Raw genomic sequence first — 27,605 nt, forward strand, 5'->3', positions numbered from 1 at the left:
TTTATGCTCCCAATGGCCAGAATGGACAAATCGTACAATAGGGAAGATTATTCAGAAGGGTATTACCTCAGTTGTGGGCCAAATTAGTCCTAGGTTAAAGGGTGTTCTGTTCCTATCTCACTAAGCTTAAAAGCAAGCTAGGAAAGGACCAAACTGTTTCCAAGTAATATAATTATGTCCCCAAACAAAGCTCAAGATATTTAAAGGAATACAAAAAAACTCCAGGACCCAATGTAAAAAACAAAAATTACCAGACATGCAAAGAAGGAAATTATAACCCAGTAATGGGATGGGAGGAGATCAATAAATAGACCAGAAATGATACAGATGATAGAATGGGCAAGTACATTAAAAGTTATTATAAATACATATTCCAGATGTTCCCCAAAGAGAAAAGCATGAGCATGTTAAGGTGAGACATGGAAGATAAAAAAGAAAACCCAAATGGAACTTCTAAAGATTAAAAATATAATGTCTGGGGTAGGGAAAAAAAAAAAAAAAAAACTACACTGAATGGGATTAAAGGAGATTAGATACTTCAGAAGAAAAGATTAATGAACTTGAGGACACAGCAATAGAAACTACCCACATGCAACAGAGAGAAAAAAAGACTTTAAAAAAAGCTGAATGAGGCATTAGTACACTATGAGACAACCTCAAGTGACCTAATATACAAGTAATTAGAACCTCAGAAGAGGAGAGGAGCAGATGGAGAGAAAAACATAATTGAAGAAACAATGCCAAAAAATTTCTGAAGTTGACAAAACCATAAACCCACAGTTAAACAGCCAAGGCAGAAGAGGCATGAAAAAAACTACACTGAGCACATCACAATCAAATTGCTTAAAACCAGTGATAAAGAGAAAACCTGAAGAGCAGCCAGAAAAAAAAAATGACACCTTACACATAGAAGAATAAAGATAATAATAATAATAGTAGTAGTCTTCTTGCTGGAAATCACAGTAAGATACCACTTAGCATTCATTAGATTGGCCAAATTTTAAGTCTGAAATTAACAAATGCTGGAGATACGTGAAACAAAGGTAACTCACATAGTGCTGGGAGGAGTATAAACTGGCACAACCACTTTAGAATATAATTTAGCATTATCTTGTAAAGATGAAGATCCTCAGACCACACGACCAAGAAATATCACTCCTAGATACAGAATGTTCATGGCAGCATTGTTTGTGATAGTAAAAACAAAAATAAACAAACAAAACACAAACATCCACCAACAGAAGAATGGATAAGGTGTGGCATATTCATAAAATACTATACAGCAATAAAAATAAATGGCTCTCAAAAAATGCTAAATTGAAAAAAGAAAGTCACAGAAGTAAACATACATTATTCCATTTATATAAATTCAAAAACATACAAAATTAACAACATTCCATTTAGGGATAAACACAAATGTTGGAAAACTATAACGAGCAAGAAAATGATAAACATAAAATTCTGAATAATAATTACTCGACAGGAAAAGGGCACATAAGGGACTTCTAAAATGTAGATAATATTCTATTTCTTAAGCTGGCTGATGGGTACACATATTTATACGTATTATTCCTTAAATCTTATATATACATGTTTATGTATTTTTGTAGTATGGAATACTTTATTTAAAAAAAGTGAAAATGAGAAAAACTTTAAAAATGAAGACTACCATTTATACATAACAATAAAATTAGTATAAAAAATGTACAAAGAAGGGGCCGGCCCGTGGCTCACTCGGGAGAGTGCGGTGCTGATAACACCAAGGCCACGGGTTTGGATCCCATATAGGGATGGCCGGTTTGCTCACTGGCTGAGCGTGGTGCTGATAACACCAAGTCAAGGGTTAAGATCCCCTTACCGGTCATCTTAAAAAAAAAAAAAAAAAAATGTACAAAGAAAATATCGAACTCTTGTCTTTCAGTGGCCTATAAAAACCAGTTTTAATCTGAAAGGGCCATAACCCTAGTGTGGAAAAAAAAAAAAAAGAACAAGCAGAGTCTTTAACTGCTTTGACACAAAATTTGAACATCTGCTTTCCTGATATTCTAAGTTAAACAAAAGTAAATATGTTAGCCACTCGTTTCTAATTCTTCATCTTTCATCTGTACTTAGATTTTTCTTTATCTCTGGATTTTTTTGGACTTCTGCTTCGGTCTCTCTTTTTACTCCTTTCTCTTTCATAAGGATCTGTCTGGTATTTGGTTTTGTGACTGTTACTATAGTGACCATCCCTTTCTCGAGATCGGCTACGACTTCTGTTCTGAGGTCGATCTCTCTTTCCAATCTTTTGTTTCTCCCAACAGCTTTCTTCTTCTTCATAGTGACCAAACCCCATTTCCCTGTAGATATCCTGTCAAAGAAATGAAGAGAGAGTTACAAGTGAATCAGTAAAATAATCATTTTGTGGGCACTGTCAATTAATAAAACTTAGAAAAGTTCACCATTAGCAAGATGTTGTAACAGCTCCAATCTGAACACTACCACGAATGCCAAGAATCTTGTAATTAAAAAACAAAAATAATTCAGAAAAACATTTAACCATTTTTCTTATCAATCTTATTGCTTTGTATCTAATATTTCGGCTGAACTGAAGGATTATATACAAAAACATGGAGGTGAAATAGCCCAACTGAAATTAGAACAAGTTTTTAGAGCAACACTGCAATACCAAGAATTCTGATTATGTATAGTAGTCACCTTTCCATCTCCCCTAAAATATGATTCCATCATTGATCTAAAATAAAACTACTAAAATTCCCATAAGAATCCAATATGGAAGACATAATATAAATAGCATAGCAGGAAGAGGTCTTAGCCAAGTCAATCAGTCTGAAATGTAAAGAAAATAGATACTGCATACTTTGGTCTGAGAGATTAATTTTTCAAGTGTTTTATTTTATAACAGCTCCTCTCCGGATCTTCAAATAAATTTTCCATGTTTAATAAATCTGATATATGTTCTTGTTAAAATTATTTTCATTCTTAAAAATGAGTTAAGAAACACTGAAATAATTTATTGCTCCAAAGACAATAAAATGGGAACATTTAATTCTATTCTTAATTATTAAATAGTAGTAGTAATTTTCCCACATAGAAGAGGACTAACTTAACAATTCTGTTTCTGTATGTGTCCTACACTAATTAAAACAAGTATCTCAGAAAAGGGCTGAAATCTAATCACAGCCAATGCTCTTTCAAGACATCGTTTGTAAAATTCAACTTTCTTATTGCTGAGAGAAAAGGCAAAATTTTAAGGCTTGAACTCTCAAAGGTCCCAACTTTATCACCAAAGATATGATTACAGTAGATATAAATGTCAGGGTTTAAAATCCAGACTGATGGATACCCATGGTTAAGGACTAGGTTTTAAGCAAATGAATATGATTCCACATACTGTCTAGATACTGTATCTTACTTATGCCTGGCACAAAGTTTACAGTAGGTGAAAATAGATCCAATGTGACCGTTAAAATTACTGTGTTTGTGGAATACAACATTATAAACTGATTTACAATTTTCTACACAATCCCAGTAGTTCTTGTTATTCTATAAGAATCCATGAGGTAAAGAAAATGAGCAGGTATTTGGTTTAGCCCTTTACCAACTATTTTCTAGCAAAATATGACATTACTTGATAAATGAATTTTTTGTGCTGTTACATATACAAAATGTAAATATCTGTACGTACTTTTCTGTCTGTATACCTAGTATACTTATTTCTGCATTGGTTCAGACAATAAACTTTTTTCAGAGACTGTCAGCTAATGTATAATTCCATAAAACCCTCAGCACATTATTATACAATAGGCATTTAAATGCTTTGAGGGGCTGGCCCGTGGCTCACTAGAGTGCGGTGCTGATAACACCAAGGCCATGGGTTCAGATCCCATATAGGGATGGCCGGTTCGCTCACTGGGTGAGCATGGTGCTGACAACACCAAGACAAGGGTTAAGATCCCCTTACCGGTCATAATTAATTAATTAATTAATGCTTTGAGTAAAGTTTAAAATAAATGATAAAATGAGAGATGAAAGGTTACGTAGTACTTACTTCTCTAAAAAAATTGAGGAAGCCGAAAAGCTGAAGTGGATTGAAACTTTAAAACCACTCTTATCTCTTTGAAGTAAGGCAGTTCTGGGTTCAAATGATCTTTGCCATTTAGGAGATGTGTCCAACAAGAAGTATCCTGAGGTTAGATTTCTTAGGGAAGGTTTCATGGAAAAGTTAGGATTTGAGATGAGCCTCAAAAGATGAGTGGATTTGGGTCTGGATTGGCTGCAAGGCAGCTAAGGGAAGTAGCGTAAATGGAAACTGAGAAGCAAGGAAGAATTAGCACTGCATATACATAGAAGAAAAGTTGAGGTGGCTGAATAAAGCCATGTAAGAGCAGATCCTCTAAGTTTGTGCTAGCACTGTGCTTTAGGAGTGCAATATTATCCTCATTCTAGAAATAAGGAAACAGAGACTCAAGAGATCTGCATAGGTTGCAGGTAATTTACCAGTAATTTGACATACAAAATTGAAAAGGAGAGGTGGTATAGGATAATGAAACAAAACAAAACAAAAACCAACATCTGAATGAGTCGAAATAAATGTTAAATTTCTAGGTCTCCCAATAAACTACAAAAGCTTAAGGGCCACAGCGGGGTCAGTATCTTCCTACCTAAAGTGAGAGAAATGAATCACATGAAGTCTAAGTCCTTTCTAATATGGACTTTTAAAAATTCTATTGTTTTATACATTTAAGACATAAGGTGATTAAACTAGCATGTGGCACAAAAGGAAAGGAAAAAAACACACAAAACTGCCAATTTAAACCAATCAACTGAACCTAGCAAATAACGTGATGTAAAGCAGTCAAAAAAGGTCTAATCTAACTAAAAGCTATCCTTGCTCAGGTCTCTGGGACTAAATCAAATATGTAGTTAAATCTAAGTCACTAAAAAAAACCTTTAAATCATTAAAATGACAGCACAAATAGAGTCCCAAATTACAAGAATACAAACACTATGAAAACCCCAGTGGAGGACTGACAACCAGTATGAACACTGCTCAGCCGCAGCTGAGTACTCATTTCCTGCAACCCCAGTAAAACCCAAACCTCAATAACACAAAAAACATCTCTGGAATTAAGACATGAGATGGAAAAATTAAACAGAGAAGTTTTCGAATTGAATAGTCAGGTTGTCTGTCATTCAATAAAAAAGAATTTTAAAAAATAAGTTAAAACATTCTTAGGAAACCAAACTCACCAAACAAAATACCAACAAATAGGAAAATTGAGCTACATATGAAATTTACCTAGTAGTGAAAATTTCCTTTAATGATTATATTTCTGAGACTGAAATCAAAAGGAAGATAATCAAAATACTACAAAAAAATTGGGGCTCACTGAAATCTTAAATATTGATTCTGAGTTTTATTAAAAAGAAAAGAAAATAAGAGAAAATTAATGTAGCTATATTATTAAATCAAAGTATAAAATCAAAAAATATTTACTTTAATTCATTTTGAGGGGAAAAACAGCTAAGAGACTATTGTTTTCAGAATCTAACAATTTTATAGTTTCCAACTGCCTTAAAATTCTTTATAAAATACTAACAGCATTCCCCAAACAAAAGAGAAGGATATTTGCTACTACAAAGTTTTAAGTAACCAAACAGCAGGATCAAAAAGATTCAAAAAGGGGGTACTGGGGACCAGACTTAAAATGCAGCCAGTCTTTGAATTTTTGAAGAACAATGATTATCTCAAACACACCGATGTTTATCTCAGGCATAAATTCATTGAAGATTCCATTTACAAGTGCACGATGAGAAGCTGTAGCTAAAAGCAGCAGATGGGAGGAGAATTAAGGTGTTTTAGTAGAAAACATGCTAAATATTCATAGGAAAGTGATAACAGCCACCATTAAAAAAGATTGGGGTGGTTTTAGACTAAATAAACATAGTATAAAAATTAAGAAGGAGGAGACATTCCTGTTAGATCACATTGGAATTTGTACTATGGGACAAATTATATTAGAATAATAATAGGACTTAGGAAAGAAAATTGTCCAGATAAGAGCAACAGAAGAGTAGTTAGGAGTACAAGTCTGAATTTAAATTGTGGTTCCATTATTTAGTAACTGTGTAAAACTATCGGCAAGTAACAACCTTCTTTGTTTTCACTCTTTTTTTTTCTTATAAAGATGACTGGTAAGGGGATCTTAACCGTTGACTTGGTGTTGTCAGCACCACACTCTCCCAAGTGAGCACAGGCCGGCCCTTGTTTTCACTTTCTTTGTTGTGAAATAGGAGTAAAAGAACATACCTCACATTGAAAGGACAAAAAAAAAAGATGTTAGCTTTACTGCTTTTATTACAGCTGATTCATGTGAGGAATACTGAAGGAACTGACAAAGATACACAGCTTAAAAACTGGGGGTAATCTTTAAATAGCTGAAGGACTATGTAAAGAAGAGATTGTACCTCTGCTGGATGATAGCAAGGAGGAGGAATGTATGCTATCTAGAAAATAGGGTGCTAAGAATATATATATATATATATATCTATATCTATATATATATATATAGATATATATATAGATATATTTTTTTTTTTTTTTAAAGATGACCGGTAAGGGGATCTTAACCCTTGACTTGGTGTTGTCAGCACCACGCTCACCCAGTGAGCGAACCGGCCATCCCTATATGGGATCCGAACCCGGGGCCTTGGTGTTATCAGCACCGCACTCTCCCGAGTGAGCCACGGGCCGGCCCTAAGAATATATTTATATATAATATATGTATAAAGTATTTGCTGAAATTTTTTTTTAAATGAGGGATAAACCATAAAACACATAAAATGGTTACCTAGAGGGAGGAAGAAGGAAAGGTGGAGGGGACAAGGACAGAAACTAAGTTCTCTGAATGTACCACTTTATAGATTTCACTTTGGAAACATATAAATAGTTTTCAAAACTACAGAACAAAAAATTTTTAAAGCAATCCTTAAACACTGAAAAGAAAATGAAACAAACTGAAATATGAATTTAGTTAATGGCATAACCACAGAGAAAAACTAAACTATTCCAAGTAACTCTAAAACAGTAATTTAACTATAATAGTAAAAGAAGTAGTAACAATAATAGCCAGTGTAGAATATGTTGGCATACATTTTGTTTCACTTAATCTTAAATACATGTCTGTGAAATATTATCTCAGTTTCACAAAGGAGGAACTGTGGCTCAGAACGTTAAAGAGCTTGTCCAGGTCATTTCAATGACTAGCAGTGTAGAGATGTTTACCTAGATCTCCTGAGAGCAAATCCTTTACTTTGCCTTATCATACTAGAGCTTGTCCAGGTCATTTCAATGGCTAGCAGTATAGAGATGTAAACCTAGATCTCCTGAGAGCAAATCCTTTTTTGCCTTATCATACTACATTTCTCCATTTCTGTGTCTTTGCTTGATATTCTCACCATCTCGAGTCCTTCACTTCTCACTTCAGCCTACTGAAATCCTTGTCGCCCACCAGGGTCCAGCTTAAATGTCTTCAGTGTGGTAAAACGAAAGCAAGTGCTATGATATAATTTGCTTTTATTCAACCGAGAGCCAAAATGCAGGTTGGAAATGATTTCTTCTATTTTTAATCAATTTTCTTTGGGGTACTTTTAATATCATTGTTTTAGATAATGTGCTGTTCAGGATTCCAGTCAAGATGGCAAAACAGATGGTCCTCAGCATCACTCTCTCCCACAAATCAACCAATTTACAACTATCAAAAAGCAACAACAGCCAAGTTGGTGCTGCTAGCGCTCAGGGGAAGAGAAGAAGAGACCTATGGAGTTCATGAAGGCAGGAGAAACCACGATGAGAGAAAAAGAAAGGATCGCTCCCACCATTTCGAATCCTGGCCACTTCCAAGCTGGAGCTGGTGAGTACATGGAGCAAGAGCTGGCAAAAGCCACAGCTGTGCCCTTCATACGAAGTTGCTTGGATGCAAAAGGGGAGAAGAGGGCCTTGGTGGTCCTCAGGCCAGCAAGACCACTAACAGGGTTCCCATGGACCCACACAGGAGCCACAACAACTGAAAAAGGAGCCACTCAAGAGGCCAGTGAGTCACTGCAAGGGACCAATGCACGACCCATACCATGGAAGTGTTTGGAGTATGGGTGGTGGGGGAGACGGGCCCACTGGAGAAACAATGGGGCACAGCATGGACAGCTAATCTGTCCCCCAATCACTGCAGGACCACTCAGTGTAGACTGGTCAGGAATACAGATCTGCAGGAAGTGCAGTTTGCTGAAAAGACTCAGGTCCAGACCAGAGTTTCCACACAACCCAGGTGTACCAGACCTCATGAGAGCCAAAAGTCAACAGTTAAAACCTGAGCTGCACTAAAAGCCTTCCCCAGGGAATCAGCAGCAAAGCAACAATTTAGCTCAACTACAGGGCTCAAGTGCTGGTCCCCACAGGAAGTTCCTCCATTTTAGAGGTAAACAAAGGACAACAAATTAGTTCCATTGCAAAATTTAAGTGGTAGGAACAGCAAATAATCCAACACAGAACTGAAAGAAAAAACTATCCACAGATCAGAGACAAAGTCTAATATTAACTAGTAAAGGTCTAACACCACCAAAGAGGACCTACAAAACCTAGAAGGACTGGAAGGCCCCTGGCCTCCCAAGCCTGGGAGCAGGGAGGAATAGGGGCCTCAGCCATGCCCCCCACAACATCTACAACCAGCCCAATGACAGCCATGTCAGGCTGCTGTAGGAAGCGCCACAAGCCAGGCCAGTGGGGAACCAACGGCTTCAGCCACAACCCCATGACATCTGCATCTAGCCCAGCAACAACCGAGCCTCTGCTGGAAGCCCCCTTGTCTCCCCTGAAGGAATGAGGGGGGTACCACGGGCCTCAACCACATCCCCCCTCCTTCCTCCTTCTCCCACCCTATTTCCTTTTCTTTTCTCTCCCCTTCCCCCACAATTGCTCTGCAATAACATCTTAGAATGTAAAAAAATAATAATAAACTTAAAAAATAAAAAATAACACCCCCCCCCCCAAAAAAAAAGGAAAAAAACATGCTGTTGAGGAGAGGTTTGGGGATGATCAAATCAATTACTAGTGCTGCTTTTATTTCACATATACAATATGGAGGGCAAGAGCTGTAAGTATAACATTAATAAACATTTATTAATAACATTATTAAACAAAATAACATTTGCTGATAAATTAAGCTGACAAATGAGAAGAACTTTTTCAGCATCACCATGCTTGTTTTTGATGGGAATAAATGAATGAGTATTTATAGGTATGGAAATCACTCTTGCTTCACAATGTGGAAGTATACAGTCCACTAAAGTTACTTCGAAATCAATCTTTTATAATTTGTGATATATATTTTTAAAAATTAAAGTCCATTCTCCAGTGCAACCATTCTACATTTTCGAATTAGGAACACACCCATACCTGTTCAGATGTAATTTACAAAGAGATAAAATATTTATTCCTCCATATCTAAGTATGCACATTAGAGGTACCTGATTAGTATTTCTGATTGGCATGTAGTCCTCATCTTCTTTTTCCTCAGAGCAGTGACGGGTTTTCTTCTTGTGTTTTTTACTTGTGTGTGAGTGACCTGACTTTGAGTCTTCTGCCTGCTCATCTAGTATAAGATCATATTTTGCACTGCAGCCATTAGTTAAGGACAAAGGTGAGAAATAACACTGGTAAGACATTAAAACGTAAGAATCTGGTTAAAAAAAAAAAAAAAGGAGGTCACAGGCTAACGGTAACTTTTTAAAGCAAAAAGCACTTCAAAAGCATATAACACATTTCTAAAACAAAAGTAAAATTTTCTTTCATTATGTAGTCAGGAGAAACAGAAAGAACCCTGATCTTAAATAAACAGTTAACAACTAGCAGGCAAAAAATACAGAGAGGAAAATAAAACTGTATCCACGAATGAAATATAAATATAAGTAGCAATAAAAAATAAGGAGAGATATTTGTCAATAATGAAAAAATTTAAAATTAGAAAATGAGGCACATCTTTAACCAGAAAAAAGTTAAGATATTATAAGCCCTAATAACAGGGAAGATATATAAGATAACAGGTACATTTGTATGACCCTTCTTTTAGTTCAGTCCTGTAGGAGGAAATTTAGCAATACATATCAATAATTATCATGTTTAAATACTAATAAGAATTTATAAAAAATTAAATGAACAAAGATATACACAATAGGATTATTTTTAATATCAGAAGGTGGGAACAAAATATCTAGTAATAAAAATGTATTTAAATATATTAGGGCCGGCCTGTGGCTCACTCGGTAAAGTGCGGTGCTGATAACACCAACGCCATGGGTTCGGATCCCATATAGGGATGGCCGGTTCGCTCACTGGCTGAGCGTGGTGCTGACAACACCAAGTCGAGGGTTAAGATCCCCTTACCGGTCATCTTTTAAGAAAATAAAATAAAATAAAAATAAATAAATAAATAAATATATTATAGCACTTCAACATGTGTTTATGAAAATTAAAATGAAAAGGGGAGGAGAGAAGAGGGCATGGGAGAAGTTGGTAGACCAACACAGAGTTTCAAAGCTACAGTTAAGTGGGAAGAATAAATTCTGGTGCTCTAGGATGACAACAGCTAACAATATTGTATTGTATATTTCAAGATAGCCAGAAAGGAGGATCTTGAATGTTATAATCCCAAAGAAATGAAAAATGTTTAGGTGACGGACACACTAACAATTCTGATTAGATCATTATACAATATATGCATGTACTGAAATAACAAACTACCCCACGAACATGTACAATGAGAAAAATAAACTTTTTTTAAAAAGGTGAAAAAAGCTTGAAGCAAAAACTGCATATACAGTGATTATAATCTTAGGGCTGGCTGGTTAACTCAGCTGGTTAGAGAGCAGTATTATAACGCCAAGGTCAAGGGTTTGGATCTCTGTACCAGCCAGCCACCAAGAAACAAACAACTACAGTGATTATAATTTTATAAAACTTCATAAAAAATAAAGGATTGAAAGGACCAAGGAGAATTAAAAAGCATCATTTGTCTAGGTGGTGGAACTATGAGTAAATCTTTTTGAAATTTCATATAAATGTGTTATAAAAATTTTAATAATGCTTTAATTTGGAGATAAGTATTTTCTCTAATATATTATAATGCCTTAGAATAAGAGAAAATATAAAACTATTACAACAGCTGCTGGAAATAATCTCAACTTCTAAAATGGATTTTGAGGAAGGTTGACATGGGCTAGAATAGTAGTTTTCAAAAGAAAGCATATGAGGAAGCCCAACACGCACAGCTAGCTATTTTAGTTCTATGTGGGACCGGAGTAAATGCAGACTCACTTTCCTCAGGACTAGAGACTCATGTCCACTTTCACAATGTCACAGCTCAATGCTTTCCTCAGGGGTGTCTCACTTTCACATTAGATCAAACAGGAAAACACTGTTCCTCTGGCTTTTCACAAGATGGCTAGTCAGCCCATACCATCCTGGGCTGATACCATTATCTCCAACTTCTTTTTCTCCTTTGTACTATGTCACACTGTTTCCAGAGTATCTTCAGGAACTTCTCCTCTGTCAGATACAAATTCAATAGCCCTTGCCTATGATTTCATCTTAATGTGTGCTTTGCACATGCTGCTCCCTCTGTCTAAAATGCTTTAGAGCAGTATTTTTCAAACCAATGATCACAATCCATCAGTGAGGTGCAAAATCTATTTAGTGGGTTACAACCAGCATTTTTTTAATAATACAAAATAGAAAATAGAGTGCATGACGTCTAATAAAAATATTGTATGAAATTTTTGTTTCAAGTGAGTGTTAGTGTGAATGAATAGATAATGTATTACTATATTAGGTTAAAATATAAACTGTATCTCTTAAATGACAGATCACAGTATCTTGTTTGGTCTGTCCTATGTGAAAGCCTCTCCTCAAGCTGATTTTGTCAGTGTCCTTCAGACTTTATCCAGCTCTAACACCTCACAATGCTTTATGCACTGCAGACAATCAACACATTTTAAAACACGAATAAATAACAGGTCAGCCCAATATTTATCTTTCCTTGATTAATACTTGGGAAAGAAATGTCTACATAGCACAGGAAAAGAGAATCCCTGAAACACCAACAGAAACTAGGAAACAAAGACATCATTTACCAGAAAGAACCACAAAAGAAATAACCTGTTCAATGTGTGGAGTGATAGATTTATGATGGGAAAAATCAGCAAGCAAATTAAAATGACATAATATAAACAGTATGTTTCATTGCTTTTTACTTATCTCAACTTAAAACTTGGAAGAACACGGGCCGGCCCGGTGGCGCACTGGATAGTGCGCCCGCTTGGGAAGCGCGGCAGCGCTCCCGTCCGAGGGTTCGGATCCCACGTACAGACCGGCTCCCGCTCACTGGCTGAGCGAGGCGCGGGAGCAATGCCGAGGCTTGCGATCCCGTCGCCGGTCCCCGGTCCGGTACGGGGGCAACACTGAGGGTTGCGATCCGTTGCCGGACACGGAAAAAAGACAAAAAAAAAAAAAAAAACTTGGAAGAACATGAATTCAAGTCGATGATTTCTTTTTAATCCTATAAAAGTCAACGCTTATATTCAATAAGAACCCAATAAATATTTGTTGCTAAGATGACAATATACTACACAGAAAGAAGCAACCTAATCCTGTACAAAACTACAGTATTTTGTTATCCAGATAAGGAAGTTAAACATAAGAGAATGGTTAGCACAAAAGATCTAGCCTAGCTATAATAAACAAATGTCTGATTATGAGGAATTTAAAACATTACAATTATATACAGAAATACAAATCTTAGCTGAAGATCTGAGAATATGATAAGTAAGAAGGTACTTAACCTAAGAGTGGGAATACAAAGAATTAGGCTAAAGATTTCTTTCAACTCTAACTTTTTCTAAATAATAGAGAATAATGAAAAAGCAAAGTATGATCCCCCATACCAGCCAGATGCCAAAAAAATTTTTAATTAAAAAAAAAAATGCAAAGTATACATAAGACATTGAAAAGAGATAAAAAAACTAAGTCATTTCTTCACAAACAATCTGGATTCAGGAATCTTCTATAAACTTTCTAACTTTTTATAACACATCACACAGTACTCTACACATAGAGGATGGTCAATACATATTGGCTGATTCTTGTTAAGGATACTCCTGTTTGGGCTTTACTTTATCTTTCAGAACCAAATTAGACGGTTTATCCTGCTCCTTTTCATACTCCTTAAAATCACTCTTGGTGTACTTCCCACCTATTTATTGAGAAAGAAAAAGAGTTTAGTAAGAAAAGTCGCCCAATTAAACAAGAACTGTAATTAGTTTATGAAAGGTATAAGAGCTATTTTATTACTGGCATACACGGGGTGACTCAAAAACAATGAGAAGAGAACAAAAGAATCACAGTAACTTAATCTCCGTTGCTATTTTAACTGAAATCAGATACTCATTTTGCTAGGCAGCCATATACTGCCACCTAATGATACATGTGAATATTACAACATTAAACTTTCTAATAAATTACACACAAATAACGCAGTGTTTAATCGAGTCATTAAGTCCAAGAGAACATTAAGTGCAATGGAAAATTGAGGATTTGGGACCTGAGTTGGAGATCTGAAAGATTTATAAGTTTGGAAGAAGCAAGACTTTAAAGACTTCTTATCTGTACAAAGAGATACTTTGCCCCCAAATCTCAACAGAGCACCAAGCAGATAAGAGACAGAAGGATGCATGTAGTTCACTAAAGAGACGTGAGAGTAGAGTGTTGGTGAGAGCACCAGAGATAAACTGTCTCTGCTTTGAAATTCGGGTTTAGGGGCACCTTTATTCCCTGAAAGTGCTTAAAATGAAACTAACAACCCCTTCAGGAAAATAGGACCTACTGTTACATCCTGACTAGCCTACACTGGCAGGACCAAAAAAGAAGAGCATTTATGCAGCCTCACTACTCTCAAGCCCAGTCTCCTACTAGATGAGGATTCAGTTCACATCCACGTGTCAGACCCACTAACTCACCTGCCTTTCCTATCCCCACCTACTGCCAGGAAATGTTTCTTGTGTGAAGGCTTCCTATAGAAGGGTCCTAGATTACATGTACAAGTAAAGCAAACTGGAGGTACACAGAGAGATGTTTTGTGAATCTTACGTACACCTTGATTATCAGATTTTTAAAGGAAGGGGGAAACGGGAATGAATAAAGGAAGTAAGCATCAAAGACAAGACAAATCTACCTAGCAATTCCAGAGCCTTTGGAAACAAAAACAGCCAGCAAACAATGTTTCACATAAATGTGAAACACACTACTACAAGAGTTAAAATAACTGATAACAGTACTAACAGCATCAATTTGTCACTGAAAAATGATTTACCATGTGCCTGCCATTAGGAGTTTCACTATGGATGAGACAGTTATGGTAAAATAGAAAGGGCAATGGATTAAAGTGAGAGGTTCTAGATTCAAATTTTGACTATAGTGGGAGGTCCTAGGAAGGACACTTCAGTTCTCTGCAACTCGTTCTCTTCATTTATAAACTGAAAATACCAACATTTAACAAAACTGTTGGAATCATTAAATAAGACTATAAGGGAAAGTACTTAGTACTGTGAATGGTACATAACATACATTCAATTTTTAAAATGTGAATCAATAATATATTAAAAAAATCTTAAAATTAACTGAAATTAATAAGTTGTATGTTATGACAGCACATTCGAAACCAAAGTATTTCTCTCCCCTACATATTTTATTTCAGGAAAAATTTCACTTAAAAATTATCTAAATAAAATAAACTATATTGAAACAATTTTGGAAAGTAGTATCATTTCTTTGGTGGGTGGATGGGTTGGGAAGAAGACAAAATTGAGAGAAAAAAACTAGATTTAGGGTCTAAATCATCAGTATATGTGACTCTGGGCAAATCATGTCACAAAATTATGCCTCAAATTCCTTAACCATAATGAGGAATTATAATAATACTTGCTTTATACATTTTCCAAATGACAAAATTAAATTAGCTCTTTGGAAAAAAGCCCCATATAATGAGCCACTTGGCAGTATTACTGGACCAGAGCTACACCACATTAGACCAGCAGCTCAATTGTTCCTGAATATACTTACTTGATGTTTTGTTCACAAAGCTGCAATTATCACATGTGAAAAACATATCTCAGTACTTCAATTTTGTTTTCACTAATCTCTTAAAACAGATAGCACTGTCAAAACTAGTCATGTATTCTAGTAATAGGGAAGGTTTCATGGGAGAAACTAATAGTACATGCAAGTCATTCTCTCTCTCTATAGCAATCATGGCTTCCACTGGCTTTCCTTGCATACTCAATTCATTAATTATTTCTCCCTTCTCTGAACTCCCATAGGTAACACAATCTACCAATTCATCACTTCACTACCAAATAGTGCACTCTATTTCTTTCTTATTAAAGGGGAAAAAAATGTTCATTACAATCATAGGAAATACAGAAATGTTACTGAAAAAGTAATACTAAAATTCCTAGTAAAGCATTACATGTGAATAACTACCAAAACTGAACCTTGCATCAAAAGTCAAAACCTTGTATTATTTCAGCACACAACAGACCCAACGTTAAGTCTGACATGCCACTACCAGGAATTTATTTGACGTATGTGGGAAATGTCATAGGTACAGATAGTACATAGTACTACATACACAGCACCGAGAAGAATAAATGATTAGAAGCACCTGAATGTCCATTAATAGGACTGATTCAATAAATCATGGTACATACATCCAACAGAACATTGATTGAACAGCCACTGAAAAGAATAAATCAGCATTTTATGTACTAATATGAACTGATCTCTTAGATAAACTATTAAATGAAAAATATAAGGTACAGAAACAATACATATAGCCTACATCCTTTGTGTTTTCCTTTTTTAAAGGAGAGAAAAAAAAATAACATAATGGTGATTACTTCTGGGAAGAGAAATCAGATAAATGAGGAACAAGAGTGGAAGAGACTTTTATCTACTACCTTTTCATGGGCCTTTTCAATTTTGTACCATATGACAACTAAAACAAACAAATTAAAAAAACAATTTTTAAAGACTTTTGCATCTAAAAAATGAAACTACCATAAAGTCATAATAATTACTCTGGAAACACATGTCTGTAGTGGGTAATTAAAAGTAATTCATAATACAGACAAACATAGAAAATATAGATATTTTCCATCAGTTTAAAATACACCCACATATACATACACAATCCCTCTACCTTAGACTCTAGACAGCAGCTTTGTAAAACCATAAATGGCAGGAATTACATCAATTAACATTTCTCCTAATTAAAAGCATTAAGTCAAAGGCTATATATGCAAGCATGCAAAGCAGAACAGAAACAAAGGAAGACCAACCAACATACCTTTTCCTTTCCATTTAACTTTTGCAACAGACTGGCTAAAATCCACATGTATTCTTCTGTCATCTATAAGTACATTGTCCATTTTGAAGAATGCTTTCTCACAGTCTTCTTCCTGATAGTAAGTATAAAAACTCAAGCATAAGTCTTTATGGAAAAGATTCCTGTAGCTAGAACAAATACTGAAAGTACAAAAAGTCTGCTGTTAATAAATTAATATTTGAATACTTTTACATACCAGATGCTGTTAAATGCCTTGCAACTACTATCTCAATTACCTGTGAGATACTATCTATTGTTATCTCCATTTTCTCAATGAGAAAACAAAAGTTTAGAGAGCTATAGAAGTTGCCAAGGGTCACACAGCTGGCAAGGGTCAGAGCCAGGATTTTGAATAAAAACTGTCTGTTTGCAGTGGACATACATACACTTATTAATCGTGTTATACAAATCCACAGTCCTTTTTACTCAAAACCTCAAAATATCCTGAAAAGTGAAAGTGTTTTCATAAATTTGGTGTAAAAATTAATTTGGCAGTAACACCAGACCTAACAGGAGGCTATGACCTATTTTTTTATCCATTTATATCTTTATTCATATCACTGAAGAAATATTTTTGTGATTATGGAATGCTGACATAGATGAGTATTACATAATCCATAGACGTAATGTGTATGTGTGTGCACACACGCACACAGTATACCTTTCTAAATTCTGAAAAATTCTAAATTTGAAAGCACAGCTATTTATAAGGGTTTTGTATAATCGCTTATAGGTCTATAATGCCAAGGTCTATGCCGCACAAGAACACTTCCTGTCAGTAACCACAAATTCTAAATCTGTTTCTGACATCTGAAGACTAGAATGACACTTTTCAACTCAGCACTAATCAATTTCCTTCTATATCCCTAGAATCTTATTCTTTAGTCTGCTCACACCTTGCTAGACACAATTTGAAGAGAAGCAGATTTTAAAAACTAGTTATAATCATATTTATTTCCCATGTGTGTCAAGAATTTAATAGATTATAAATTCCATGAAGATACAGACAAACCTTTATTCAACTTTGTATCTATATCACTTAGAACATCATCTGGCACATGGGAGCCAATCAATGTCTGTTTGATGAATCTGATTGTTTATACTTGGGCAGGTATCATTCCATCACTGAAATTATAAACTATCAAATACCATACAATAGGTGGCCAGTGACAGAGCTTGGATTAATATCTAGATCCTAACACCCAGTCCAGTTCTCTATTATTTAATTATATCTCCAACTAAGTAATACTGAAAAATCACTAATAGTCTGTGAAGAATTTTATTTAAAACTTGAAAAGTTCTAAAGATACATTCATGCAGACTGTAGCTGAACCTAAAGTAAAGATATATATGTATATTATTGAATTTATCCCCTACTTGAATACAATAAAGTTAATTTTCTTGGGTGCCTAAAGAAAGGGCAATCCTAAAAACTAGAAAAACTTCTGTAATTTTTCACATTTAATACCATATAAAGACAAAATAAACACCAAATAATATATTCATCTTATGACATACCTTTTCAAATTCAATAAAAGCATAACAGAGGGACTCTCCTGTCTTCCAATCGCGGATAACCTCACAACTGAAAGAAAGTTTTGAAGTGACTTAAAAAAAAGAAAGCAGGGCTGGCTGGTTAGACCATGGCGCTGATAACACCAAGGTCCAGGGTTCAATCCCTGTACTGGCTAGCCAACAACAAGAACAACAAAAGATTGAAAAAAAAAAAAGTATTCACTCTCACTTTTCAAAACTAATGAACAAAATAAGCCAGTTATTAAAAGGCAAGGTTAAACTCACAGAATTATATTTCAACAGCAATTCTTTTCTAAAAAATAATTTACCAATCCAGTAACTAAATAACCTTAATTCTACTCTAAATGTCCTACCTAGGCCTACAGTCCTAAATTCCCCAAGCGCTGAAAGAAGAATAAAATAAAAATATTTAATTTTCTTTTGGCAAAAGTAGGTTACTACTAAAAATTTTTAAAAATCATAACGCATTTCTAGTCTAAATATAAATTATAGAATATCTAATGTTACTGTAATATAATGTTTGAACATCTATACATATGAGGGAACTTCAAAAAGTTCATGGAAAGATTTGTATTATCTTTTAATCCTATTTTTCCACAAACTTTTTGAAGTACCATCATATATAAATGCTTAATTAGCTCATGCTTTGGAATTTTTGTATTTTAATATAAACCATGCTCAAATTTAACACTGGAAGTATAGCTATTACACAGAACTAATCTACTGTAATAACCAAGTGAAAGGACCAATAAACTGGAGTTGAAAGTGCCTGTCTTGTCCCTGTCCCCATATATCATAAGTCTCATTTTGAAAACATTATATAAATGGAAATCTTAAACATAATACTTGTTATTCAATTACAAATAGCCTCCTTACTCATAGAATACTAGCTTCATAAACTTTTGTATTAATAATGCAGAAGAAAATAAACCAAAAGAAAAATTTTGGAAAATTTAGATTTAAATTAATTTTGATATATATTGCTGATAATTGAGAGATTAATTAAAAGAGATAAATATTTCAAATGTTAAAGAAGGTTGTTAAGAATATTACAGAACCAGGCTTAGACTGCTCCATTCATTTCCTGTTTTAGAGTGACAATGTTTATGTTGGGAGTGGGAAAATCATTCAATTATTTATCTATGTATACACACACGTACACGTACACACACACACACACACACACACACACACAAACTTTTCTTCCATACTGTCCAAAGACTCACCTGTAAAAATTCACCAGTTTAAAATTCACTCAGAGTTCACAGACTCACAATAAATGTCATCAGAAAACCACCAACTAAAATCTAATTCCTCTAAATTTCTCTTTCACAATCTAGTGATTACCTTCTTATTGGCCCAAATCTTGAGAATATTATTTCCAGATCCTCATCTGTGGTTACTGGATTCAATTTACACACAAATAGCACATTTTCAGGAGGTTTAATATCTGCATCAGGTAGATCTCCCACCTAAGTTATAAATAAACAAGAACATAAATCAATTCCTTTATTTGGTTTCTATCCTAAATACCCTATCCAAGCTCACAATGCTGATTTCCCTAAAACACCTAAATTCACATTATAAACTGCAGGCTCAGGAAAAGAAATCTAAATAAGATTTCAAAATTTCAAACTACACTGTGCCTAGTATTCTCAATATTAATAGCTAATATTTACTTGACTCATACTTTGTATGAACACTGTGCTTGACACTTCAAATATAATACTGCTAATTCTTAAAACAATACTGCAATTTTCACTTTAGAGATAAGAGAAATTCAAAAATGTTAAACAAGTAACTTGTCCAAAGCCATGCAGTAGTAAACAATAGGGCTGAGATTTGAACCCAGTTCTAGCTGGCTTCCAAGCCCCGATTTTACCACCAATTTTTCTTTTTTTAAGTATTGTTATACTAAAAAAAGGAGAATTATTTATGTAAAGTATATCTAAGTTATGAAGCATGAAAATAAAAACCACCCATGATGCTACCACCTAGCTTAAGAATGAAAATGTCCCCTAATCCCATTACCCTTCTTCCTCTCTCATCAGAGATAATAAATATCTTGCTCCTTGGTTTTCCTTTTTGGTCATTCTCTTGCATGTCTTTAGAGTTCTACCACATATGAATGCATCCCTAGGAAATATATTAGTTTTGCTAGTTTTTAAAATTTTGAAAAATATTATCATACTGAAGCTAGCCTTCTGCAATTTGTAATGCCCAATTCCTTCTACATTATTGTTGACTATTGAACAGCAACAATTCTTGGATAGTGTTTCTAGCTTTTTCTCTCACTCTCACCCTTTGGCCTTCTACTTGAGCTAAACTGAAGTCAACTTCACAGTCAACAAGTGCACTAAACTGAGCCTGTCACTTCCTACTGAAGAACCACTAAGGGTGACAGTAAGAAAGAACCATGATAATGGTACTGGCTTCACTGTGGAAAAACTACACAAGAGTATTTCAAAAAGTTCATGGAAAGATTTCTATTATCTTTTAGTTCAATTTTTCCACAAACTTTTTCAAGTATCCTCGTATTTACCATGAGTCTTCAGATGGGGCAAAATATTCCTTTATACATATATTCAAAAAAACTCAGAGATGATTTCTGATATGATTATCATGTAAAGTGTCTTCTCTTGGATAAACACACCAAAAAAATCTTGAAAATCAGAAACAATAAGGAGCAACAGTGCCAGTAAGATCTGTTCCATGTTTCTGAAGTCAATCAAAAGACAACAATAATCTATGTCCAATAAGAAGTATCACAACACAGAATGGGAAGAGGAAATCAATACAAGTTCTCAAAAGCACTTGTAATGGCAGAAAGAAAGCACAAATGAGAAAAAAAGTTAATGAGTTAAAAAAGAACTTGCTATACTACTTAGTCAAAGCTAACTTTAAAATACTGTAAGGAAATTTAAAGTATTCATAACAACTATGAGGTTAAAAAATAATACTACAAAACACTAGTTGAATTATCATATTACAGACAAATACAAATAAAGTAAGAGAAACTGATGGTTTCAGAAAACAGAAGATGAAACCCATTAACAGTGAATATCAAAAGGACACAGGATCACCTATTCAAATGGCTAAAATCCAAAACAATAACAACACAAAATGCTGCCAAGGATGTGGAGCAACAAGAACTCTCATTCACCGCTGGTAGGAATGCAAAATGTACAGCCACTTTAGAAGACAGTATAACAGTTTCTTACAAAGCTAAACCATACAATCCAGCAACTGTGCTCCTAAGTATTTACCCAAACACATTGAAAACTTATGTCTACACAAAGATCTGCACACAAATGTTTATAGTAGCTTAATTCATAACTGCTAAAACTTGAAAGTAACCAAGATTATCTTTTAATAGGTGAATGAATAAGCACACTGTGGTACATCTGTACAATGGAATATTATTTAGTGATCAAAAGAAATGAGCTATCAAGCACAAAAAGACATGGTGGAATTTTAAATGCATATTGCTAAGTGAAAGAAGCCAGTCTAAAGAGACTACATACCATATAATTCCAACTATATGACATTTTTGAAAAGGCAAAACTACGTAGATAGTAAAAAAGATCAGTGGTTGCCAGGGACGAGGGGTAGGCGGGATGAACAGGTAGAGCACAGGGGATTTGAGGGCAGTGAAACTATTCTGTATGATCTTGTAACAGTGGATACCTGTTATGATACATTTGTCAATTCCACAGAATGTACAACACCAAGTGAATCCTAATGTAAACTATGGATTTTAGTTAATAATGTATCAATATTGGCTCATCAACTATAACAAATGTTAAACACTAATAAAAAATGTTAATAATGGAGAAAACTGGGAGAAAGAGGGAAGGAGTACACAGGAACTCTCTGTACGTTCTGTTCAATTTTTCTATAAACCTAAAACTACTCTAAAAATAGTTTATTAAGAACAAAACAAAAAAGAATCCATGAGTCCACACTGATAATAGACAAGCAGATAAGAAAGAAAGGCTCTTCCTTACAGTAGAATGCAGGCTGATAATTGTGGAAGGGTAGAGTTTGAAATTTACAGCTTTGCACCCATCAGAGTCAAGATTGGTTCAGGTAAGAATCATGAATGCCTGCGAAATCTAGAGGGAAAGTTCAACAAAGGACAAGATATTTGAAAGGTCTCAAACTGTCTTGCCACAGATTGTTCATTGGTTCTAAGGGGAAAAACAGAAGTGATCAAAATTACCATCTTCCAATGAGGGGCAATGGATATTTTAAGCCTCCCGATGGGACATGTGAGAAGGACACAACATCACTCATGTATTACTTTTGCTGTGGGTATATCTAATCATGAGGCAAAAGTAGATAAACCTAAATTGAAGAATATTCTATAAAATAAATTACCTATTGTTAGGCAATTATGTTTTAGCCAATGTCTAAGACGGCAGTGGGTGGACAGGAGGAACACCCAAAATGGCTGCGGAAAGTTTCAGGTCCCTAAAACAGCACATTTTCTGAGAACAAAGACCCCTCCCCCACCTTCTTCCTCACTACCACATCCCCTTCCCATGCATGCAAATTTCCCAACTCAGCTTAAACCCCGCTCGCTCCGTTCCCCTTCCTTCCTAGCCCATAGGACCAGTCCAGCTCAGCCTAACTAGATATAAAAGGCCCACCCCAACTCTCCCTACTGCTGCTCCCACTTCCCAGAGGGCAGCCTGCTTGTTCATTTTGCCTGCCTAATACACTTTGGTTGAGTCCCTGTCTCCTGGTGTGTTTTATTTTCACGCTCAGGCCGGGGCTTTTCCTTTCACCTATATTCTTCAAAAATGCCTTTGGTAAATAAATAAATAAAAATGTTAAGTCATGAAAATAAAGACAGATTAAGGAAATCATCCAGATTAAAGAGACTAAAAAGACATAACAACTAAATGCAATAATCAATCATGAGCTGGATTCTAGACTGTCGGAGAAAAATACTATAAATATTATTGAAACAACTGGCAAAATTGGAATATGGGCTGTAATGACTCAATTTTAAATTTCTGATTTTAGCAACTGTACTGTGACTATGTAGGATGTAATATTGTTCTTAGGAAATATGTGCTGATTAAGAAATAAAAGGGAATTATAAGCAACTTACTTTCAGACAGTACAGAAAAAATAATGTGTGTTTAAGTGCACAGATGATCAGACAAAGAAAGAGAAAATGATAAAACAGATGTAGCAAAATGTTAAAAATTGGTGAATCTGTGTAAAAGGTATATAATAAGTTTCCTGCACTATTTTTTCCATAAGCTTGAAGTTATCTGAAAACAAAGTTTAAAAAATATGTTAATCCACTTTCTTCTGGCAAAAACTTCCTAAATTTTTGCTGTTAAAAAGTCTAATAATAATCTAACGTTCTTTGCCTTATAAGTCACTTACTCTTTTTGCCCAGTTGCTCAAAAAATCTTTAAGTCCCATAATTTTCTTAGAATTTGTCTTGGTGTTGGCTGTTCTTGGTCAATATTCTCAGATACACAGTGTGCTCATGTTCTCATTAAAATATGTATTTTCAAATTTTATTTCAGTAAAATTTTCTTGAATTACAGCCTTTAATATTTGTTCATTCAGATTGGCGATGCTGACATAAATTTTAAAATAGACAACAACCTGAAAGCTCTATTATATAAAATAATTAAGATTTTATTATCCATTCATTCAAATACTTACTGATTATTGACTATGTGATAAATACACCTATTCCACAAAAACAAGAAACAGAAAAAAATACCTAGTAGGTCAATTAATCATCTACTGAATAACTGTTCCCCAAATGACTTCAGCTCAGTTTCCACCCAGGTTTGTTTTACCCTTCGACTACTATTCTTCTATTTAATCTCAGCATTCGAGTGGTACAATGAAGAATTACTCTTTAAGATAAATATAATTAAGTCTATTAAATACTCTTTAAAAATGACACAAATATTAAACAATTGAAATGCAATTAATATTTATCATACAAAATTTAATCGAGAAAGAAGTTATTACCTAAATATCTAACAATTTAAAGATGATCAAAGAACCAGAAATAAACTCACAACAAGTATATATTAAAATATATTGCAGAACAACTATTTAAACAAAGAATCATCTTACCATCTCTAAAAGAATAGCTTGAGTTTTGGCTTCTTTTTCTGCCTTTATTTCTTCTATTTCTTCAGCTGATCTTCCTTTGAAATCATCAATTTCTTCATCTGCTCCTATTCGACCACTCTGCAAAGGCAGAAGTTACTGATAAAAAATCTGAGAAATATGTAAGGCATTAATTATGCTTTACTCTTAGTTCCATCAAAAGTGTTAGAAGAGCAACTGAAACAAACTTACAAACCTATGAAAATTGATTTAAATTAACTCTATAATATTAGCCACATTGGGCTTCTGATTTACTATAAAATCAAAATAAACATTTATATAGAAAATAACCTGTTATCCAACTAAGTGCTGAATGGAGAAGATAAATATTATAAAATTAAGCACCAAACGGAAACATAAAGATAAACTTGGCTGTGAGGAAGCGTCATAAACAGAAATTTATACCTTAAAATATCTGGGGGAAAAGCCTTTGCTGTTCCACCAGAATTTCTGGGTTCTAGCCTAGCTCCAGAATATCCCCAGTTGAAAAGTTTCCTCACAAGATGATAGTTTAATTTGGCCTTGAAGCTATACTCCTAACTAGGGTGAGGTGACAAGAAAAACATTTTCCCTAGGTGTTCATATAAGCTTCTACAGCTAAGGCTGTTTTGATGGAACAGAAACTGAAGAAAGGAAATTAGGGAAACGAAAAGACAGCTAGCTAGAAAAATGAGTATCTCTGTGGAAAAGAAAAATAATTCTAAACCTGTTATAGTATAATTGATCAAGCAAGATAATCATTCTGAAGAAGTAAGTTTTAATAGACTAGAAAGCTAAATCCATGCAAATCATTAATATGCATGTACGTTCAATCACAAGAAGGCTCTACTTACATCTAATTGCTCCCTTGTGGGTTCTGGTGATCGATCAGGAATTAATAAATCAGGAGGGTCATCAAATGGATCATCCAGAATCACTGTATGATTTATCCTTATAAAATAAATCAAAGTCAAGTGTTAGATTTATTTCAGAATCCATACTTTATTTTCATAGATAATAACAAATAACTTAAGTATGTCTAATGCCGGGAAAAAAACATATTACACCAAGGATATTGGTAATATAGAATACACTTTCAAACTGAGAGTGACTCTTTTCCATTGTTTGATACCATGTTTACTGCTCTGAATACTTTAAGATGTGAATATAAATGCCTAAATCTTAATACTTTTGCCCTATTTCTCAATAATCTGCATTTTAAAAAAACTAAATTAAGTATTAATAATTCCTCATAACATAAGCAATTATAAATAATTAGTACATGTATAAAAGTACAAAAGAACCTTTTTAATATAAGGATTCTTATAATCTTATATTAATTCATATTTTGGAATTATACAGAAACCAGTTACATGCATACCTGTCGTATTCATACCACTACATGTCAAGCATCACAGTACCAAACATTCTAGTACACGCAGATAGTAAATTATAACCACACCTGATATCTTGATATGGTACAAAGTCCTTGTCAACAAAGGTCTCATTAATTTTCTTAATTATGTCCATGCCTTCTGTCACCTCACCGAACACTGTATGAACACCATCGAGGTAATCTAGATTTTCTCCTGTAGTGATAAGAAACTACATGGAAAGACACATAATAAATTAAAATACATATATATTATACATTATATATTTGTATATATATCTCAAACTGAAATCAGTTACAGACTGACAAATACAAAAAAGACTCCACATTTACTGTAGCAATTTTCACACACTTGTTACTAGAACTTAGTAAAAAGTACAAAACTTATACATAAAATCATAAAATATCAACACATACACAGACATTCCCCTGGTTGTTTAAAATACTTGGACAAACTATGGCTCCATTCCTTCATGTGTAACAGTGGAAAATAAAAGCACCTACCCTAATGGGGTTGTTGTGAGGATTAAACAAGACAATGAATGGAAGGTACTCAATATAATCCATTTTAAAAGAAGTAATAAGTACTGAAAGGAAACAGGCCACAAATGTAAACAGTGATAATCACAAGTGGTAGGTTTGTGGGTAATGTTAATTTCTTCTTTGCATTTTTCTGTATTTTCTAAATTCCTCACAATGGGCATGCCTCTCATTTCAAAGAACAAAATAATGTTTTTTTAATAGGTGAAAAAGTGCAATTTTTTTCTCCTAACAAATATCTTCGGTTGAAATTCTCTCCTTACTGGATAGTTTAAAAAGGTAACTTGTGGACTCCTTCCAGTCCTTCAGTTCTAAGCAAAGCTCATCTTCTCACCCATTCCTAACCTGAGATCCATGCTGATCACTGCCATTGTTCACCATGGACACAGTGCCTTTCTTCTTGTGCTTAATTCTTGGCACTTTTTCTGCCTCAAAAAAGCTTGCTTGATCACCATACAGTTGACTGAAAATACATATAATAAGGTTATAAAATATAAGTACTCTCAAAATAAAATACAGAAGTACTAGTAACATAGAGGGTTACCAACTATTTCTATATAGAAGTGCCACTATGATTCAAAATATTCTTCTTTTTTACTATAGACATTTAGGGAACTTGGAGGAGGGGAGAACCTACATTTGAACCATATTTAAAAATGCAGATTGAAACATAAGCAGTTCTACTATCCCTCATTTAAAAATAAAAGAACTAGGCTGGTCAATTAGCTCAGTAGGTTAGAGAACAGTATTGATAACACCAAGGTCAAGGGTTCAGATCCTTATACCAGCCAGCTGACGAAAAAATTAAAAAACAAAAAGAACTTACCCAAAAATAGACTCTCCTCCACGACCAGTCCCTGTAGGATCACCAGTTTGTATGATAAAATCCCTCTGTAATATAGATCCTTTGTTAATTTAGAGTTTGCTAGATGGTTCCAACAACAAAAGAACATGACTAACATGCACCAACTCACCTGTACATTGTGAATAAGGCAATAATTGTAGTATTTTATTTTGCACAACTTCAGGAAATTCAAGCAGGCTGAAAGGAAGTAAATACTAAATTTATCACAGTAATCCCTAAATACATGTTTTAACAAGTAAAAGCAGTTAGTGTAACTTAATTTCTAAATTATCATTAGAAGAAAAACAAAAAAAGTCAAATGTACAAAGCCATAAAAAAGACAACATATTTTAAATTATCTTTTTATTTTCTTTTTCTTTGGATTTTTTTGGCATCTGAGCTAATGCATGAAATTGTCACTTACTTGGGATAAACAATCATTTATTTATGAACCAGTTTTGGTAAAAGAAAAAAGAACAATTAAATTAAAGAGGATAATATGTTGTGAAAGGATCCAGAATATAAAAAAATGGACACAGATTATATAAATTAGGGAAAATTAAACATCTAGGGAAAATTTTTTTCTTTTACAATGATTAAATAGCCCTTCACAAAAATCCACACATTTATCATGAACAAGCTTTCTCATACAAATTCACAAGCTTAC

General features: G+C 34.2%; 1 protein-coding gene across 1 annotated transcript in view; it reads right to left on the bottom strand.

Moving 5' to 3' along the window:
• Positions 1-1,340: 1,340 nt before the first annotated feature.
• Positions 1,341-27,605, bottom strand: part of PPIL4 (peptidylprolyl isomerase (cyclophilin)-like 4) — a 36,475-nt gene continuing 10,210 nt past the window's right edge. The window contains exons 2-14 of the mRNA XM_008575985.1: positions 27,069-27,136; positions 26,921-26,985; positions 26,440-26,557; positions 25,624-25,766; positions 25,016-25,112; positions 24,147-24,263; positions 19,377-19,501; positions 18,012-18,078; positions 16,455-16,566; positions 13,208-13,304; positions 9,526-9,673; positions 1,889-2,350; positions 1,341-1,704 (exon numbers count right to left, since the gene is read on the bottom strand). Of these exons, the coding sequence (XP_008574207.1) occupies positions 2,099-2,350; positions 9,526-9,673; positions 13,208-13,304; positions 16,455-16,566; positions 18,012-18,078; positions 19,377-19,501; positions 24,147-24,263; positions 25,016-25,112; positions 25,624-25,766; positions 26,440-26,557; positions 26,921-26,985; positions 27,069-27,136 (1,409 nt within the window). The 3' untranslated portion in view covers positions 1,341-1,704; positions 1,889-2,098. The remainder of the gene's footprint in view (positions 1,705-1,888; positions 2,351-9,525; positions 9,674-13,207; positions 13,305-16,454; positions 16,567-18,011; positions 18,079-19,376; positions 19,502-24,146; positions 24,264-25,015; positions 25,113-25,623; positions 25,767-26,439; positions 26,558-26,920; positions 26,986-27,068; positions 27,137-27,605) is intronic.

Source organism: Galeopterus variegatus, unplaced genomic scaffold (genome assembly GCF_000696425.1).
Source record: "Galeopterus variegatus unplaced genomic scaffold, G_variegatus-3.0.2 Scaffold1270, whole genome shotgun sequence".
NCBI lineage: Eukaryota > Metazoa > Chordata > Mammalia > Dermoptera > Cynocephalidae > Galeopterus > Galeopterus variegatus.